The 21,111-nt window shown below is 46.3% G+C and overlaps 1 protein-coding gene across 1 annotated transcript; it reads left to right on the top strand.

The window, feature by feature from the left end:
- The first annotated feature begins 3,127 nt into the window (after window positions 1-3,127).
- Window positions 3,128-17,165, top strand: LOC134006925 (uncharacterized). Its single transcript, XM_062446038.1, has 5 exons — window positions 3,128-3,250; window positions 4,709-4,763; window positions 9,516-9,766; window positions 15,865-15,975; window positions 17,076-17,165. Exons 1-5 carry the CDS (start codon window positions 3,128-3,130, stop codon window positions 17,136-17,138), a joined length of 603 nt encoding a protein of 200 aa, XP_062302022.1. The 3' UTR covers window positions 17,139-17,165.
- The last annotated feature ends 3,946 nt before the right edge of the window (window positions 17,166-21,111 follow it).

Raw genomic sequence — 21,111 nt, 5'->3', positions numbered from 1 at the left:
GGGGGGGGGTTGATAGGTCGCACGACGTCAGACACGCACGCGTACGGGGTGTTTCTATTAATGTCCGCGACGCTTTGGCCATAATAAGACCCGAGACCGATGAAATACGAAAAACAAATCACGGAGCGCTTGATTGCTTTGGGTGTTTTATTGCTCTCACCAAGGAACATTTATGAAACAAAATAATTCAGGCGATGATTTCACTCCACTCTATTTCAAAGGTTATCAGTGTGTGAGTGTATGTGCTGTGTGTGTGTGTGTAACCATAGGCTCTTATGTAACTGAACGTTTATGTTTTATATAACAGAGTGTCTGTCTTGGCCCAAAAATTGAGTAGAAAGTAATCGGATGAAGTAACAGTGAAAGATAGAGATTAAAAGATAGTTTCATATTTGGAGAACTGAACTGATTACAACAATTCAGGAGGTTATACGAAACAGGACTGAAATACAAAGTGACAGTAACCACACAAACACATTCTTTCTATACAAAAAAAAAGGATAGGCTACAAGAGGTTTGATTTCATATTTGAAAATTTCCCAGTCTGTCAAATGATGCCCAAACATGTTGATTCATGGTATATGGTTGTTATGTCATACAGTACACTAGACGTTTTTTTGAAATAGTCCTTATACCAGACATAACACAGGACATGTAGCTGCATGGTTGGATGGCAGACAGAACATAAGGTATGCACCTTCATGCTGGAGCGACAGCCTGTTGAAGCATTGTTACTGGCTCTCCATTGTCATTGTTCAACCCTCAAATGGCTGTTGCCTCCTCGCTCGCTCACTCACTCACTCACTCACTCTCTCTCTCACACACACACATTATGCACACGCAGACACACACGCTGACTGAAAGGCCTCCAGCTCCATCTGCTCAGGGGCGTGAGGTGTGGGGGGGGGGGCTGCACAGGGGGGAGGGAGGCTGGAAGAGGGTGTGGCCTCCCTCACTTCCTCCATGTGAATGTGTGAGGTCACAACAGGTCCCTGCTACACAACACAACCTGGCAGATGTGTCACGAAGCACACACGCACACACACAAAGGCTGCAAGTTCACATACACACATCTGCATTTGCCACACAAACACACACAGGCTAGACGCACGCATACACACACATACATGTGCACACAAAGACTCCACACACACAAAGGATACACACACAAATATACCAATCACACACACAAAGGCTACACACAAACAGACACACACACTCCCATGCGTTGCACAAACACATGGAGGCTACACACACGCCGGTACATGTGTCACACAAATACAAACACACACACAAAGGCTACACACACATGAACACACACATTCCACTCCTAATCGGTCAGTGAATTCTCTGTCTAATCCTGGGATGGTTAGGGTGGGGGGGGGATTACATCATCAGTTAAAGAGGATTGGAGATGTGTTTACCTCGGTGTCCTCCCTCAACTGGGATTTAGTTTACTGGCCCCTGATTGGTCCAGAGCAACACTTTGCTGCTGTTGCCTCGGTGATTGCATCAAACAATTGTGTTTTTGCAAACACATCAGATCTCAACGGATCCCCCAAAATCCCAAGATAAACAGAGATCGCCAGTGTGTGTTTGTCAATGTGAAACATGTTTTCTAAGGTGTGAAGTTTGAGCACTAGTTTTGTGGTGCGGTGTTTCAGCTCTAGTTTTGTTGACTCCACAAAACAGGATTGGGTTGAGGGAGGATTATTTTGGTTGTTGTCCAACCATTTGTTTTGTTTGCTACCAAATCTCACGCCAAGGTTTTTGGAAAAGTTGCCAGCCCTGAGTTACAGTTTTTTACAATCACTTTGACACTAATTTCAGACTCGAAACAGTCATTACTAATAACACAGACTGTCACATGTTCAAAGCATAGCATTGTATTTTCATATATTTAAAGACACCTTGTGCATGCAGAATAATTCTTTCAAATAACTAATTTATAATGAAATACCATAGGAACATTCACTTAGATCATCCACACACAAGATACCCATAGTTTCACCATGTAGTTGTTTGTACAATCATTAAATGTTGTACTACAAAATATGTGATACATGTTTCATAAGATACTACATCACCATAAATGGACTAATAGAGACTACTACAGACAGTGGAATCGTTGAGCAAAATCAGAAATGTTTAGGCCTACAATCAAATATATTTTTTGTATCAAAGCAAACATAATTAGCTACAAAAGAAAACTATGCTACAGTACGTAAAACATGTACTGCAGTGTTCCTCACCTGGCTCAAAAAACAAACAAACAAAGCAAAGAAAATGATTTTTTTACTCTCCTACATTTCCATCAACCCTGTCTTGTGGATTTGCCCACAGGTTTTCATCCACATCGCAATGGATGTTTTCATTTGACAAACATCTCTGAAAGAATCTCTGGGCATGGTAAATCCAGGCCTGACACTGGTCTGCCGTGATGTAATTGCATGCCTCCTCCATGGCCTGGAGAAGGGTAACTTGTTCATGAGGGTACCTATCGTATACATTCCACCTCCATGTGGAGAAGAATCCTCAATAGGGTTGAGGAAGGGAGAGTATGGGGGCAAGTACAAGGCTGTAAATTGACAAAGCAATTACAAGGGCCTGCATACCGACAGGTGCTGCTGGTTTTCAAATCTGAAAACATGATGGTTTAGTCCAATTTGTTCATGTTTCATGGTAATTGGTGTCAATGGATCTCGTTATATTGAAACTTTCATGTTCTAAACTTGGAATGTTGTTCGGCAGTTTCTATAAAACTATGCATTACTTTAAGAGTAATGCAACAGTTACTTATCATTTTGAGCTGTAGTATCAATTGACAGTTAGATCATTGTAATGTAAGAAAATAACAGACATTTCAGATGTTTTGTGTGAATTGCATATTATAAAATTGTAATACTTTGATGTTAAGTTGTGTCATTTTGAACAATGATTATAGTTCAATGAACAAATGATCTAAGGTGAATGTGTATTGTATCCAAGCAATTGTAAATCGTGTTAGCGTTTGGAAAAATGTGCATTTTGATCATTAGTTGTGAGTTTTGTGTCTAGAGTTTTGAAAAAGGACATCAAGTTTCTGAAATTAGTGTTAAAGTGATTGTAAAAGACTGTAGTAGAAAGCATGACTCAGACAGGGGGGCAGTGTCATCTAGTGGTTGGGATGGAGGTGTTGGTGAGGACCAGGGCTCCAGGGCTCCAGGGCTCCAGGGCTCCAGGGCTCCAGGGTGGAGGAATGGAGGTGTTGGTGAGGTCCAGGGCTCCAGGGTGGAGGAGGTGAAGGAGTGGAGGTGTTGGTGAGGTCCAGGGCTCCAGGGTGGAGGAGGTGGAGGAATGGAGGTGTTGGTGAGGTCCAGGGTTCCAGGGTCGAGGAGGTGAAGGAGTGGAGGTGTTGGTGAGGTCCAGGGCTCCAGAGCTGGTTCCAGATCTCCTGAGGTTCTGGAAGTTCTGAAAGGTTTCCTCTCTGCTGTAGTGCTAAGTCGAAGGTACCCCTTCACCATGGTAACAATACGCAGCCAGAAATAGGCCTGTTGTCACGGACACAGCTGAGGAGAGATGGATTGAGCGACAGCAGAACATCTTGTGCAGATATGGACATCAGGCACACGCATACACACAGAGAGACACAGACACACATGCACTCACAAACATACACTAAAACACACACAGATACACCGTTTTGTGAAATACTATAGCCGTGGCCAAAAGTATTGGGAGCGACATACAATTTGTGTTTGCAAAGCTTGCTGGGCCTTGGCATAAAATGACTGCTAGCATAATTTCAGTAAGTCATATCATCAACACAGGGGAAAGTGTGAACTAGTTCTAGCCAGGTGAAATCACTCTATCATTCTGATTGGATTTTAAGAGCAGATTGACTGCTGTAAAAGAGGGGACTATTTGCATATATTGAAAATGTTCACCTTATTGTGTGCCTTATTGTATTCCAGTATTCTATAGAAACATGTGAAAACATTTTCCTCAAATACTGAACCAGCAAACCTTGCAAAACACAACATTTGTCATTGCCAACACTTATGGCCACGACTGTATATCCATCATGGTCCCAGTGCCATCCTGTGGCGATTTTGGCAGATGCATGTACATTGCAATGGCACTAGATGGCAGCATTGAGCAAGACAGACATTTTTTACCTGTGTCTTTGCTCACTTCATTGAGGGAGCTCTCATACACACACGCACACAGCTCTCATACACACACGCACACAGCTCTCATACACACACGCAAACACACACAGGCACACATGCAGATACACACGCACCCTTGCACACACACATTGTGCTTGATTTTTGTAGTTTGCAAAAAGTCTCTGCCTCTCCTTTGAAATCAGACCTCCGTAACCTGGGAGACGAGATGGGATATTCTAAAAAGGCCATATCAACCAATCAGTGGCAGATCTCCAGGAGGACAAAAGTTAGCTGACACGGAGACAGGAAGCAGAGATGCGTCCTGTCTTGTCTCGTCTCCTTGACGACAGAGACAGGGCCATTTCCACATCTCCGAGACTTCAGATAAGGCTGAGGAGAGCCTTGCTCGTTAGACAGTCCCAAATGTCAACAAGCTCTGGAGAGGAGAGGACAAGAGAGGAGAAAGATGAGAAGAGAAGAGAGGAGTCCCCCCTCACCCCTCCCCCCTCGCCTCTCTCCTCTAACCACCCCTCCTCCCCCCTCCTCCCCTCTCCCAGGGTACATCTGTGTTCCTGAAGAGGAAGGACGACGACTGTCTCGCAACTTTACTCAGTAACACAAGGTTGAACCCAAACTGTGATGGCTCATACCCAGGCAAACTTTTTCAATGACAACTGAAAGAAGCTGTGAAGACACATAAACACACAAAAAACACACACACACACAGGTGTGTGTGGTGACAGGCAGGTACAGACGTCTTTGGGGAATGCCTCCATATGCCTGGCAGACCTGGTAGAGAGTACAAGCACATCTACCATGGAAACATCAGAGAAAGGAAGGGGGGAGAGAGAGGGGGGAGGAGAGAGAGAGTAGGATAACTAGAAGAGGGGGAGAGATGGAGAGAGAAAGGATAACTGCACAGGGTGAGGGGGAGAGAGACAGGATAACTAGAAGAGAGGGAGGGGGGGAGAGGGGGTAGGGAGGAAGTGAGCCATGCAAACGAATAGTGACACGAAGCAGGTGTGTGACAGCCATCTGTGCAGGTTCTTCTTTCCTCTAATCTCTCCTCCCCTCTCCTCCCCTCACCTCCACTCATCTCTCCACCACCCGACGCTCCTCTCATCTCTCCTCTCCTTCTCTCTCTCCTCCCCTCTCCCCTCCACTCGTCTCCTCCCTTCTCCTACCCTCCTCTCCTCTTCTACAGAAAGTGACTAATTAACAGTAGCTTACTGTGCTTCTCTGTTTGCTGCTGACAAGCTGTATCTCAACTCAGCTTCTGGAAACGAAACACCAACTCATGTTAATCCTGCATAAACAACACATCAAATGTATAGGTATACTGCATATATATATATATATAGACAGTATATGTGTAGATATGCTCATTATGCAGAATGTGGGATGGAATTTCAAAACAAAACAATGTGAGAAGATGTGACGAGAGAGATTAGGGGAAGAGAGAGAGAGAAAGAGAGATAGAGAGAGAAAATAACACCTTTTGCTAAGATTTGTAGGAATCTAGACCTGGATTGATCAATGTGGTCAGTGTGTGAACATTACGAACGATATGGGTCTAACTGAAAATAATGTGTTTGGTGTTTAGACACACTTTAAGAACAGACCTGCCGTACAGTGTGGTATTAAGTATTAGTATTGAGGGTTAGTATTAGGGGTTAGAGTTAGTGTTGAGGGTTAGGTGTAATATTGATGGTTAGGGTTGGTATTGAGGGTTAGGGTTTATATTGATGGTTAGGGTTGGTGTTGAGGGTTATGGTTCTTATTGAGGGTTACAGCCTTAAGAAAGGTTAAAGAGGTTAAATCAACATTCCTGGTGATAAGCTATTCTTCCCTCTCTCCTTCCTTCCTACCAATTTACCATCACAATAACACCTATTACAATATGAAGGTGCACAGCTTTTCCAGCCTCCCAGTCTTACCTCCCCCAGCCCTTTAGCCTCCTAGCCTCTCCTCCCCCGGCCCTCCAACCTTCCAGCCTCTCCTCTACCAGCCTCCCAGCTTCTCCTTCACCAGCCTCCCAGTCTGGGCCCCCAGCCTCTCAGCTTCTCCTCTACCAGCCTCCCAGCCTCTCACCCCCCAGCCTTCCCAGCCCCCAGCCTCTCCTCTACCTCCACCTGCAGTCAGCAAACCTAATTATTTCCTATCAGCCAGATATGCAAAACCATGAAATAGGAATAACCCATTTGTGATCGGACTGTTTGGCGTGGCCTCTGTCGAGGAATCCAACAGCATTTTGATCTAATCACGACAATCGGAATATTCACACACACAATGGTATCTCCCCCTGGCAGCCCAGCAACCATTACCACGGAAATGCGGGTCATTTATTAACACTTATCAGGACCTGAGGAGGCCCTGGCACTGCAGTCTGTCAAAACACACACACATACACACAAACATACCTATACAAACCCATACACACACCATAAACACGCACAAACACACTCCCATGCACATACCTACAATCACATCACAAACCCACACACAGGGAGAGAATACCGCTTGTGATAACAGATGATTTATAATGCACTGTTGTTATTTGCTGGGCCGATTTAATTAAAACGCGTGTCCAATTTTGCCTGCTGATCTCCAGAGTTAAAAGTTCTCCTTTAATTCATCTTTTCTCTGCGTGAGCAGGAGTGAACAACGTGCCGGATTCACCATCCGAGGAAATGCTTTCATCATCAATACTGCTGCACATCCTCCATTCTGTGGTACATTCCTGGACAGATGCTAAAGACACTGCAGGCCAGGCAGAGCAGAAGGCGGTGTCGTCGTGTAAATAAAGCCAAGCATTGTTCACAGAAATGTGTTTGCTTTGCAAATCCTCCCTAATTTAACTTCGACATAAAAAACGAAACGGTTTGTCCAGTCAGGTCTGTAATCATGTTGCATTGTGGGAGTAGCTATCTGGTCTCCCAGCCTCCACGCCTCACACACACATACACGTATGTGATGTACACACAAGCGCACTTACACATCGTAAACACTCACACACTCCTCACCCGCTCACACACACACACACACACACCTCACCGGGCATCAATGTAATTAGGGTAACAAATGACCAGCAAAACAAACAAACACACACAGCAAGAAACCAAACAGACAAACACCAGCAGCTTAACACTGAACACAGAAAAGCCTGTTTAAATCCTCATCCAACCAAAGGATGGGTCCACACACACACACACACACATACATACATACATACATACATACAGGACACAAACACAAACAGACACACACACATACTGTAGTACACACATACACACACACAAACAAACAGTCACAACTGTACACAGAGACCAGAATTAGAACCATCTGTACATCAATAATGATCACCAGAACAGGGGATGGGGTGGGGAGGGGGTCCAGTTGGGGTTGAGGGGGCTGGGATTCGTGCTGATGAAGAGATCTCAATCATCCTGTTAGAGTGATGTTTTGCTTTTGGAAAGTGTATGTGTGTGTGTGTCTGTGCGTGTGTTGCTGGGCTTATCTCTGTTGGAGACCTCACCAGGTTCACCCCTCCTCTTCACTCTCTCCTGATCTCCGTGCTGTCATCCATGGGTCTCCTGTCTGACAACACCTTTCAATCTGGACACGGCTGTCACACACACACTAAATACACACACACAACTCTACACATACCACACACCTCACCCACACACACACTTCATCCACACACATACAAACACACACACACACTCACACACACACGTCATACACACACACACACACAAAATGTGTCACCTTGCTGTATAAGTCTAAGATATAAGCTCTTTAGTACAGTTTCTATGGTGGCATAGCCTGAGATCTGTCTTTCTCTCCTACTCTGCCTCCATCTCTTCCACTCTCTCCTCCTCTATTCTCTCTCTCGCTGTCTCTCTTTTCCAGTCTGTCTCTCTGAATCTCTTTCCCACGATTTCTTTGTTTCTCTCTCACTATCCATCCCTCCATCTCTCTCTTTTCTGTCTCTCTCCATTCCTGTCTGTCTCTCTCTTTCTCTCTCCTTGTCCGTACTGAACACTGCCTATGTAGTGTAGTGCAGTGTAATCAATGTTCAAAGGAATATTTCTGGACCATTTTTTCTTCTCTTCCTGCTGTTTAGGTCTGAAAATCTTGTCAATATTATATTGGCACAGTGGTTCAAGTTTGGCTCTCAAACACAGGTGACCTACATTAGGAGTCAACAATCAGTTTTTTCCTGCTGCATTTTCTCTCTCTTCTCCCTCTCACACCAATTATTTAGCCCCGCACCCTCGCGCTGCTTTGGCAGATAGGAACATAATTGCATGTTATTTTTTAATTACAGCTCAAAAAAACGAACGTGTAGGACGAGGGTCGTCAAGGTGCCGCTGCATTGTTACTTCCCTATCCCGCCTCTCTGATCGCGTGAACCGCGCTCCTTTGCTAAGAGATGATAAGCCGAATATCCATGTTCACCGCATAATTAATCCATCTTCTGCGCGCTTCCCGCGCCAACTCTGCCGTTATCGCTCTGGCGTGCTGGATGGTGGTGTGAATCCTTCGTCAGTTGGAACTTATTGATAGGGCTAATGAAAGAAGAGGTGGAAATCCCTCAATTTAACTCTCTGATCGCTGGGGAGATATGGAGTCTGGCGCAAGCTGCCTCGGCGCCTATTGCCGAAGGGAAGCAGGCCAAGGGAGACAAATTCTTACCATTATGCTAGCTCTATAGCCTACACATACACACAAATCTGTTCAATGTAACCTATGTATTTTTTGGTTTAATAGCCTACTTGATAATTCCATGTTTTTCAGACGCAACAAGCAAAGCAAAGGTCCAATTCTAGACCCTGTAATCCCGAGACAGACGTTCAATTATTAAGATAATTAATTATTCAAGAATACAATTAATTTGATGCATTTTAAATGTTTGCAAAAAAATACAACTAAATATTCGTTTAGTGGTGAAATAAATGGATTGTTTCAACAGCAGAAACGTTTTTGTTTTCTTTCAAAATCGAAAGTGGGCCTTAAGGTGTCAAACCTTTAATTATGCTAATGCATTCAAGGAATAGGCTACAGTGAATGTATATATAATAACGAATTTTAAAATACAAATAAATAATGTTAGCCAGTTTATTATAGGCAATGTGCTCCGAACCATAGAATTAAAAGCTATTCTTAAGTCAGCCCATTATCAATTAATTTAAACATATATTCAGATACGATGTTTACTTCAAACCAATAAGTGAGATTCCATGACACTTTAATCAAACCACTACAATCAGCTTGTGTGATTTGCGCCTGTGGCTACGGTGCCAGGAGACACAAACCTCAGAAACAAAACTGCGACCCGCTGTCAACATTTCTCTCCAGGGCGTGCTGACAGCGGTTATCTCAAGCTCGTCTTCACAGGACGGGGGGAGTCACGGAGGCGTGGAGAGAGACGTGAACACACATTGAAAGCGTCGGTGTGTGACCACGTTGATGTCACTTTGTCATCCTCTCGTCTTGGGCAGCACGTACAGCCGTGTTCTGACGAGACGGACCGTAGAGGGATTAGAAGACGAATCACCGTCTCGGAACATGTCGAGGAGGAAAGCAGAGCAACCCAAGGCAGTTTAAACGTAAGTTTTTACTCTGTTTTGCCTTTCCTTCTAAGAGTGTTTAGGTTTATCTATTTATTTGTATTTCAAATAAATTCAAACTATTAATTTACTTAGGCATGAGAATAGCCAAAAATATTGCTCTTAATTTTTTCCTATTTATTATGAAGTGTGTGGATATTTCTTATTACTGAATGCCACTGGAGGGATTGGTTGTACACAGGATCACGCGTTAATGGTGAAGCTTAGTTGCAACATACATTTGACTTTCTGTTTGTGGAGTGGAGGATGAGAGGAGTATTCTATCCAGCGGAGTATTCTATCCAGTGGTCGTGCCTGGGTTGATAGGAGGACCGTGATTGTCGGTTTGCTTCAGTGACCAGCTGTACCGGAAGGCTATACTGCTTGCGAAAAGACAGTTTATGAGATGATTCAAACAATCACATGACAACAGTAATAACGACTTAGGACCAACAGCAAGTCTGACATGCACATCCTTCTCCCTCTCTCACTCCATGTCTGTCCTTTTCACACTCCCTCTCTCTCTCGTTTTCCTCTGCTGCCTGGGTCAACTTAGGATAACTTAAGTTCCATTCCTCTTTTTTTCCATCTCTTCTCCTGTCCACTTTCCTATTCTCCTCCTTTCTTCCTCTCCTCCTCCCCTCTCCGCTGTCTTCCTCTCTCCTATGTCCACTTGTCCTCTCCCCCTCCGCTTTCCTCCTCTTCCCTTCTGGCCTCCTCGCCTCTCCTTCGCTCTCCTCTGTCCATCTCCGTCATCCTCTCCTCTCCCTCTATGGCCTCCTCTCATCCTCCTCCCCTCTCATCCTCCCCTCATCCTCCTCTCATCCTCCTCTCCTCTCATCCTCCACTCATCCTCCTCTCATCCTCCTCTCCTCTCATCCTCTCCACCTCTTCTCCTCTCATCCTCCTCTCCTCTCATCCTCTCCACCTCTTCTCCTCTCATCCTCCTCTCCTCTCATCCTCTCCACCTCTTCTCCTCTCATCCTCTTCTCCTCTCATCCTCTCCACCTCTTCTCCTCTCATTCTCCTCTCATCCTCTCCACCTCTTCTCCTCTCCACCTCTTCTACTCTCATCCTCCTCTCCTCTCCTCTCTTCCTCTCATCCTCCTCTCCTCTCATCCTCTCCACCTCTTCTCCTCTCATCCTCCTCTCATCCTCTCCACCTCTTCTCCTCTCATCCTCCTCTCCTCTCATCCTCTCCACCTCTTCTCCTCAGCTCCAGGGGTCGATCATAACCAACACAGTGACACGGACATGGCAGGTTTAGGATTTCACAATGACTTCAGGGCCACTTACTGGCCGCTGTGCTGGCTGACAGCAAGTCCTCCTCTCCTCTCATCCCAGCCAGGATGGCTAACTCTGGGTTGAACTGGGCGAATGACACTAACCCCTACCAGTTCCAAGACCAGTAATGATAATATAATAGTCATGTGTTCACCAGCACCAGTACCAGCACAAGTACCCAGTACCCACTACCACTACCCAGTAACCAACACTAGTACCAGTAACCAACACCAGTGACCACTAGCAATACCCAGTACCCAGTACCAACACCAGTAGCAGTAACCAGTAGCAGTTCTACCAGCCAATCAGACAGTTCCAGATCCCACAGAACTCAGAGGACAAAAGGTTGTTATAGGGTGAAGAGATGAGCTCCACCCCCCACCCCCCACCCCACACACACACATGCACACACACACACAGTACCATCTCCATGCATGACTGTTATCTCTCTCCACGATTCATAGACTATTTTCATATTTTGCTTATTCCATTCTCTGGAGTGCCCTCTGTGCCCAGATAGAGAGAGAGGGAGTAAAAGAGCTCCATTAATTTGCCCTGATGACTGGAGATAAGAGGGAGATAATGGGGGAGATAGGCTGGGGTAGATACACCATCACACATACTATTATTACTATTAGAAACTTGGCTGGTAGTCTGCAGTTTGCTGATAATTCCCCACTCCTCTTCTTCTCTCCCCCTCTCCTCTCCTCTTTCTCTCTTTTGCTCCCTTGTCCTCCCTTGTCCTTCCCTCTGCTCTGCTCTCCTCACATCTCCTCCTCCTCTCCTTCTCTTCTCTGCTCTCGTCTCCTCCCTTCTCCTCTCCTTCACTATTCACCCTCCGATAACAAAAAAAATCCCTTTCTCTCGCTCCGCTATTCCCCCCTTTATTACTGTGGCTGGATGGGACTGATAATACGGTGATAAATATGTATTTCTTTTGGCCTCCTCCCCCTTTCCCCTGCCTCCCTGCCTCCCTCCCCCCTCCATTTTTGTCCTTTTGAAAGATCACATTCTTCCTCTTTTTTTCTCTCACACAGATAGTAGATGTAACAAAGAGGGCTCTGGGACCCCCCAGCCCCAGGGTGAGACAGGGTTTACAGCCCCAAGGGGCTCCATGGGATGGAGGTGTTACTGGGGGTGGTTAGTTAGTTAGGTCTGGGGTAAGTGTTACTGGGGTGGTTAGTTAGTTAGTTAGGGCTGGGGTAGGTGTTACCGGGGTGGGGGGCAGATAGGGCTGGGGAAGGGGTTTCTGGGGTGAGGGAGATAAGGCTGGGGTAGGTTTTACTGGGCTAGGGGGACAGATAGGGGTTGAGGTAGATGTTTCTGGGGTGGGGGGGGGGGGTAGAGTAGGCTGGGGTAGGTGTTACTGGTGGAGAGAGGTGCAGATCCTGTCAGCCTTATCAGCCCTCTATCTAGCCGAGGCTGGTGGCAGCTGTTGTTTTAACCCTTATCACACAGGGAGCTGAGACACACACACACACACATAGACACATACATACACATACACACAGGCAGGTGGCAGATGGGAATGCTGTCCTGGGAGGAGGGGGATTTATGACAAGGGGAAGATGGAGACAGAAGACAGGGGGAGGAGTACTGGAGATGGAGAGAGATTGTAGAAATATGAGAGATTCACTTACAGGGGGGTGGGTAGAGCATGGGGATGGGTATAGCTCAGTGGTAAAGCAATTTTACTGCTGATCATGAGGTTGTAAGTTCAACCCTCCCTTCGCCCTTGTACATTTTTTTGGATAAAAGCAAATGCTAAATGGATATTTACATATTTCTTACAGGACAGATGTAGCAGAGTTTAAATATGTTCACATTAAACAGCAGGGAATGAACTTATCCTAAAACGGCTTGTGTAATATGGAATTAATTCTGAAAATATTGAGTCAATTTCATAATTCCTGGCGTTTAATTCCATGTCGTTATTTGAATAATCAGTGAACTGGTGAGAGGATTATAATGTGTTGAGAAGCTAGGAGGGGAGAGGAGAGGAGAAGAGAAGAGGAGAGAAGAAGAGGAGATGAGAGTATAGAGAAATGTAGACGAGTGTGTAGATGAGAGGGACAGGGAGATAGAGAGAAAAATGCGAGTGAGAAGAGAGCGATAGAAACAGAGACAGAGAGAGAAAGAGAGAGTAACCAAGAGTTTGTGTGTGTGTGTGTGAGAGAGAGAGAGAGAGAGAGAGAGAGAGAGAGAGAGAGAGAGAGAGAGAGAGAGAGAGAGAGAGAGAGAGAGAGAGAGAGAGAGAGAGAGAGAGAGAGAGAAAGTGAAAAAGGGAACTTTGAATTAACTCCTTTGATGAAAGGCTTCCACGGTAACAGGGATTGATTAGGCCCTTACCTAAAGAGATTGGATGGATCTCCACTGCTTAGCCCAGCTTTCTGAGTATGGAGGATTATGGGTAATGCGGTACGGTGGGGACAGATAAACTCCAGGAGAAGGGGCTGCTGGTTTGCCCCCATACCCGTACCCAAACCCTGGTCCCCATCCAGAACCAGAAATAACTACATTACCCATCTCTCCTTGCACTAGACGTAACTACATTACCCATTTATCCTTCAACTAGATATAACTACATTACCCACCTCTCCTTGAACTAAATATGACTACATTACCCACCTTTCTTGAACTAGATATGACTACATTACCCACCTTTCCTTGAACTAGATATAACTCCATTACCCATCTCTCCTTGAACTAGATATAACTACACTACCCATCTCTCCTTGAACTAAAAATAACTACATTGCATATCTGGTTGGATGGCATGGCTTTATCTCATGCCAAGTTGCAACAGTTGGAAAGTATAAGAGGAGGATGAGGAAGAGGAGGAACAGGAGGAAGATGAGGAGAAGAAGGAAGACTAAGTGAGGAGGAAGAGGAGGTGGAGGAAGATGAGATGGCATGCCTCTCCTTCCTGTCTGTTACCTCAGCTTTAATTAGGAAGCCTGCTTAGGGCTTTTACTGTGATACACACACACACACACACACATACCCACACACACACTCAGCAGTGCAGTGGGATGATAGGCTTCCTCAGTGCTATCTCCATAAAAACACACACACCTCCTACAAGCCAGGAGACAAACACACACACACCTCCTACAAGCCAGGAGACAAACACACACACACCTCCTACAAGCCAGGAGACAAACACACACACACCTCCTACAAGCCAGGAGACAAACACACACACACCTCCTACAAGCCAGGAGACAAACACACACACACTTCCTACAAGCCAGGAGACAAACACACACACACCTCCTACAAGCCAGGAGACAAACACACACACACCTCCTACAAGCCAACAGAGACAAATCCAGCATTTTGATATTTCACTGTGTGTGTGTATGTTTCTACCTGTGTTTCTGCCTGCATGTGTGTGTGTGTTTGGTTGTACATGTGTGTACTTGTGTTTCCTTCTCTCTGGCAAGAGAAAGAGAGAAAGAGTTTGAGAGAAAGAGAAAGAGAGAGAAAGAACAAAATGTGTCCTCACGTTCATGCAGGTGTTGAAACTGTAACTCCATGTTCTCACTATAGCATATTTGCTATAGTGAGTGTGTGCTTGATTTCAATGCAATCATGAAAATGTAGGTAGATACATGGGACCAGTAGATATGTAGGACCAGTATATTTGACTCCCTACTATTCAAAATGGCCGCATGTATCGTAATACCCACCAAAAAAGTTGAGGAAAGCGACCAATCAGAGCCCAGGTGTTTCACAACTCCTGCACGGTAGCCTATTGGTACGGGACAAAAACATGTGGAGGCCCCGCCCACCCTGTGCAAAAAGGTCCGTACAGATACGCTGTGGTGAGAAGCTGGCATTGGAGGAGACAGCAGGAATTTGCCATCATGAGAGAGACTGCAGCACCCCGGGCAACAGCAATCAGACGAGGAGTGGGGTGGGGGGGGGGGGCGCGGAGGGATGGAAATTAATCAAACAGTGGAAAATCAACAGTGGAGCGACAGATAAGACATGAAGAAGAAGAGTGAGAACGGTGTGACACCTTTCACAGCGTCGCCGGCTCTTCATTTACAGGGTGGTTCAACCGCTAGGCTCTCTCTGTTCTTGCTTCTGCGGCTGGGCAGCTGGATGTACACACGCACACACAAAGACACACGCACACACGCACACACAAAGACACACGCACACACGCGCACACAAAGACACACGCACACACGCACACACAAAGACACACGCACACACGCACACAACAAAGACACGCACACACAAAGACACACGCACACACGCGTTCACTCACTACCGAGCTTTGTCTCATTCCTGTGTATTCAGGATATGGTTGAATCTCTTGATATGGATTCTCTTTCAGTTCATTTTTCATTTCCAAGGGGCGTTATCAATAGGCACAGACCAAAATATCTCTGGATGCTATTGGATAGAATTGGATAGATATGACCAATCAGAGGAAATAAACGTAATCTTGGTTGTTTGTGTTCCTCTGTACAGTACACCTTATTAATCCCGCCCCATAACAGTTATACGATTGTGATTGACCAGACCTGATTGTGGTTGGAGGAAACTGTTTGAATGGTAGGGTGGCTAGACCCATCTGCCAGAGCATATTTGCGAAATTGCCTGACATTTTATTCATTTACCTGACGCTTTAACCAAAAGTGACATACAAATACTGCATGTAGAAAGTAGAAGGTAACATAGTTCCAACTGTATTTTGATGGTCAAAGACAAAGAATTATCTGTATTTTACTCTAATTCTTCTCTCCCTCCTTACTCTCTCCCCTCTCTTTCCCCTCTCTCCATCTCTCTCTCTCTCCCAGGCCTGCTACAGGCAGGTGTGGGGGGGCTCAGGTCTGAGGGGGGTGTTGTCGAGGGAACAGACCCCTCCTTACTGGAACAGCTCTCTGCTGATGTCATCAGCGGTAGATCAGGTGAGGAGCATCATCCTCATCCTCTTCATCCATCATCATTGTGGCGTTCAGGTTGGAAGATCATTTCTCCACTCTCCCGTCCATCAGACAGACTGTCATCATCCTCCTCGTCATCTTCTCCCTCGTCGCCTTCATTGGTTGTTCTGACACAGGCGAGGATCAGGTGGTGGAACGCTACTACTTTGTGCCTTTAAAACCCCTCACTTTTAACCCTCCCCCTCCTCACCTCACCTCACCCCCTCCTCCACCTCTCACCCCCTTCTACCCTCCCTCTCCCCCCTCTCATCCTCCTCTCCCTCTCCCTCTCCACGCCCTCCTCCGCCTCTCACCCCCTCCTCCTCTTTCTCTCGCCCCTGCACCTCTCCCTCGCCGCCTCTCCCCCGTCTCTCCATCCTGGCTTTCATCATAGTATTCCATTTTCGCAAACGAAATGTGTATAAACACGCATACAACTTGATGAGTTGTAAACCCAATGACAAACAAACACCGTGACCCCAGGGTTTTCACCGGGCCCTTTGAACTGAAATTCAATTACGCCCATGCCTCTTGGCTACACCTGCTGATCACACATTGGGTTTGGTCTAATTCCTGGACCGCCACAGGGCAGAGTCAGGCCCGATTGGCGTGACGCCGGGTCCTGGAAAATTCCTTCTCCTCCTCAACATGGATCTCCCCTTTGAACAATCTCTTTGTATTTCAACAGTTCTTCTCCGACGTCTAATAAACAAAGCGGAAAGACAAATCGTTTTTAGCCACAAACTCACTCATAGTGGCTCACGGGGACGAATCTTCAAAGGAGAAGGAATCTCGTGTCACGGTGTCACTTCTTTTTGTTCTTCCTCCAGATGTCGTGTTCCCTGGGGTTGTTAGAATCAGGTCCAGGCTTGTTACAGGCTCCCATGTACCTCACACACACACACACACACACACACACACACGCTCTCTTACACCCACACTCACATATACACCCACACTCACATATACACACACACACACACACTCACTCACACACATGCTCTCTTACACCCACACTCACATATACACACACACACTCACACACCGCAGGAGGTAATCTAACCTTTGACCCCGTGCTCCTGCAGGTGAGGAAGAGGCCGGGCCAGCAGAGTCCCAAACCAGGAAGTCACTTCCCAGCCCACCAATAGAGCGACAGGAGGAGTGGGATGGCCCAGGTAAGCTGATTGTGATTGTGCTGACTGTTGAATGAGTTTGGACTCGTCACTGAGATAATATGTAAATATGTAAATGTGCACATTTAGCAGACACTTTTTTTTTCCAAAGCAATGTAAGGGTTGATTTGAAACTTGCTGTCAGTCCATATACCACCATCACATAAAACACACCCAGTCACCCCTCCTACAGTAACAGGGCGGTCTAGTTAACCACCAGGAACTCACGCACACTCTGACATTGTTCCGGGTGTGACAGGATGCACAGTGCTCTGCTCGTGTTGCCTGCACCCTGGGTTCTGTCCTGCTGTCTGAAGGGGGAGTGATGGGTATTGGAGTTCTCTGACACGGGTGTCGAGGTGTAGTCTCGGTTGGCCATAACGCCAAGGCAAAGTGTCTGTACTGTCAGCGAATCAGCGAAGTGTTCGCTAACGACTGAGTCTGCCTGCCTGAAACGCTCTCTGATCCACAGAACTACCTAACTGGAGGGAACTGCACCTGTGTCACACGCACATGGACACACACTCTCTCACACGCACACACACCCAAGATTAGAGCTCTCTCTGCTGTAGAGGAGTCATTAAGCACTACTTGATGTGGTGCTCTGAGGAGTTGAGATTAAATCTACTCTGATTGTCATCTGGTCACGCTGTGTTTCTAATAGCTACTATGTGTGGTGTGTGTGTGTGTGTTCACACTCTCTTTCTGCATCCCTTTCTCTTTTTTCTCTCTCCCTCTCTCGCTCTCTCCTCCATCTCTCCATCTTTCTCTCCCTATCTCTCCATCTCCCTTCCTCTTCTCTCCTTCTCTCCCGCTCTCCCTCTCTTCCTCTCTCCTCCATCTCTCTTTCAATTCAGTTCAATATTCTTTATTGGCATGAATGTTCCGGTTAAACCATTTTTGCCAAAGCTGTCCACAGACAACTCTCTTTCTCTCTCTCCCCCATCTCTCCATCTCTCCCCATTTTTCACTCCCTCTCCCTCTCCTCCATCTCTCGCTCTCTCCCATCTTTTCCTCCCTCTCTCTCCCCCCTCCCCCCCTCTCTCTCCACCTCTATCTCTCTCTCCATCTCCCCCATCCCTCTCTCTCTCCTCCAGGGCTGCTGGTAGAGCAGATAAAGCCAGATCTCAGATCTTGTAGAAACACGTCTCTTTTCTTTCTAGATTTCACAGTTCTACGTCGGATATTTGTCTGACATTGTGCCATGCCTTCTTGTTGCTGTCATCAGCGTCTCTTCTGCGTGTGGTTGGTGCGTTGCGTATCCATCGCTGTTACTCAGTAGTAACTCTATCACCACTTATCACCAGAATTAAATAGTACTTTGTTAATTATGTTACCGATTCAAAGCTGCTTCATTGCACCATAAAAACATTTCCAAATAATTCAATGCATAGAAAGAACATTTTAAATAATAACAAATATGTATTTGAATATTGCCTTGGATACAAGTGTCTGCTGAATGAATAAAACAGAAATGTCCATAAATATTAATTATTTTATGTGAAAATGCAGAGTAGAAATAAAGACTTTTCATTTTCAAACCCTACTTCTCTTGACGGGTTTGATAATGAATACCCATCTAAGTCGAAGCAGTCTTTCAACTTCAAAAAGGTTTTCATTCATGGCTGATATTCATACTGACTTTTTCCACGCTGCCCCCAAAAGTGCAATACAAAGATGCGTGATAATCTCATGAACTCGTAATCATTGTTTTAATGAGGAGAATACTAAATTCAGAACAAGTTTAATTTCACTGCAGGGTCCAACAGCCAGAGCTCAACTGATTCCACCAGAAGTTTCTGTGACTGCCAAGAAATTGAAATGTAGTTCTGAAATCGAATAATACGTTTGTGACGGAGAGTTATGGATAAGGGGCGGGGGGGGGGGGGGGGAGTGAAAGAGAAAGAGAAAGGGAGGGAGGCCATGTCCTCAGAGGACAAGGACAGATGTATGGATGGGGGGATGGGGGGATGGGGAGAGTAAGGATTTTAATAGTAGTGTGGATTAGAGAAAATCCCTGAAACAATGTTAAATCATTAAAGTTTGAGACGACATCAAAGTGACACAGACTGAGTCTCTGAATCCTGTTCTCTGGGGCCGAGAGGAGAGGGGGAGGAGAGAGGAGAGGGGATGGAGAAGGGGAGGAGAGACAGGGTGGAGAGGGGGAGGTAAAAGAAGAGAAAGGCGGAGATCTGAGTTGAGAAAGAGACAGGGGGCAAACAGACCATCCATCTCAGCTACTGTGTGTGTGTGTGTGTGTGTGTGTGTGAATCACACCTCCAGTAGTCTAACCTCCTTAAAGTCGTTATATTAGTTGTGGTAAAGAGAGGAGAAAGAGGAGAAGAGGAGAAGGAGGAGTGATGCAGGAGGAGGAGGAGGAGGAGAGGAGGAGGAGAGGAGGGAGGAAGAGGAGAAGGAAGAGGAGAGGAGAAGGATATAGAGGAGGAGGAGAGGAGGGAGGAAGAGGAGAAGGAAGAGGAGAGGAGAAGGATATAGAGGAGGAGGAGAGGAGGGAGGAAGAGGAGAAGGAAGAGGAGAGGAGAAGGATATAGAGGAGGAGAGGAGGGAGGAAGAGGAGAAGGAGGAGGAGAGGAGGCGGATATAGAGGAGGAGGAGGAGGAGGAGGAGGGAGGAAGAGGAGAAGGAGGAGGAGAGGAGGCGGATATAGAGGAGGAGGTGGCCTGTCTCCCAGATAGAGACGAGTCATGTCATTATGATGGTTGTATGAATGCAGATAGAGACAGAGAGGCTAATCTGCTTGAAACGAAACATACTGCCGCTGTCTGATTATGCAGGCCTGCGCTCGATTCAATTAACACGCGGTTATCACAGCACCAACAAGCTGCTGGTAATTAAGACTGGGGGGGGGGGGGGGGGAGAGGGAGAGAGAGGGGAGAGAGAGTGGAGAAAATATGTGTTGCTGGATCATCACTCTGTTTATCAGCTTGCACACACAGCCCCCCCCCCACACCACACACACACACACACTCCCCATCCAAACACACACGCAAATTCATGCACACATTTGTTTATCGGCACAAACACATTCTCGAAGCCATGAGTGGAATTTCAATGATGTCTTAGTTTAAGTTGGAATATGAAGGGTGGGGGGGGGGTGAGGTGGGGGTTGAGGTGTGTGTGTCTGGGGAGAGAGGATGGGGGGGGCACTTTTCCATACATCACCACGTGTATCACTGTCTCTATCACTTTCTATCTAACTTTTACCATCAGTGTAGTGACTGTACGTTACCGCTGTCACTGTGTCAGTTTCCATCTTATTCCTGTGAGTGTGTCTGTGTTTTTTTTGCAGTGTTTGGCATCTGGTGTGTCTGTGTTTCACCTGCCAGTGCTCACCTCACCACTGAGGCATCACTGGTGTGTGACTACGTTTTACACCTACCGTCACTGTGTGTGTGTGTGTGTGTGTGTGCCTTGACTGAAGCACATCAGGGAATCACTCCACACAACTGAACCCTTTTTATTCTCTCAGTCGGCACACTCCCACGCTCAGACACACACGCACCGACGCTCTGATGCACTAAGAACCTCTCCAGGAACTGTCCTCAGAGATAGAGAGAGGAGGGAAGGAGGGGGAGGAGGGAAAAGGAGGGAGGGGGGGGGGAATAAGTCCAATGTGAAGGAAATTTGTTTTCTGGTCGACAGACAGACAGACAGACAGACAGGCAGGGAGACAGGCAGACAGGCAGACAGACAGACAGACAGAAAGACACAGACAGGCAGGCAGACAGACAGGCAGGCAGGCAAGCAGACAGGCAGAGATGGGCTGTCTAAATCCCTATCAGACAAATTAAAGTAAATCAAGCATGAATGAAGCAGGAGAGCCTGGAGATAAGAGCCCTTTAAGTTCCCTCAGATTAGAGAAAGAGAGAGGGATGGAGGAGGGAGGGATGGATGGAGGGAGGGGAGAGAGGGAGGGGAGAGAGTGAGG

The sequence above is a fragment of the Osmerus eperlanus genome, chromosome 20 (assembly GCF_963692335.1).
Source record: "Osmerus eperlanus chromosome 20, fOsmEpe2.1, whole genome shotgun sequence".
NCBI lineage: Eukaryota > Metazoa > Chordata > Actinopteri > Osmeriformes > Osmeridae > Osmerus > Osmerus eperlanus.
This window is presented reverse-complemented; position numbering and strand designations above follow the sequence as displayed.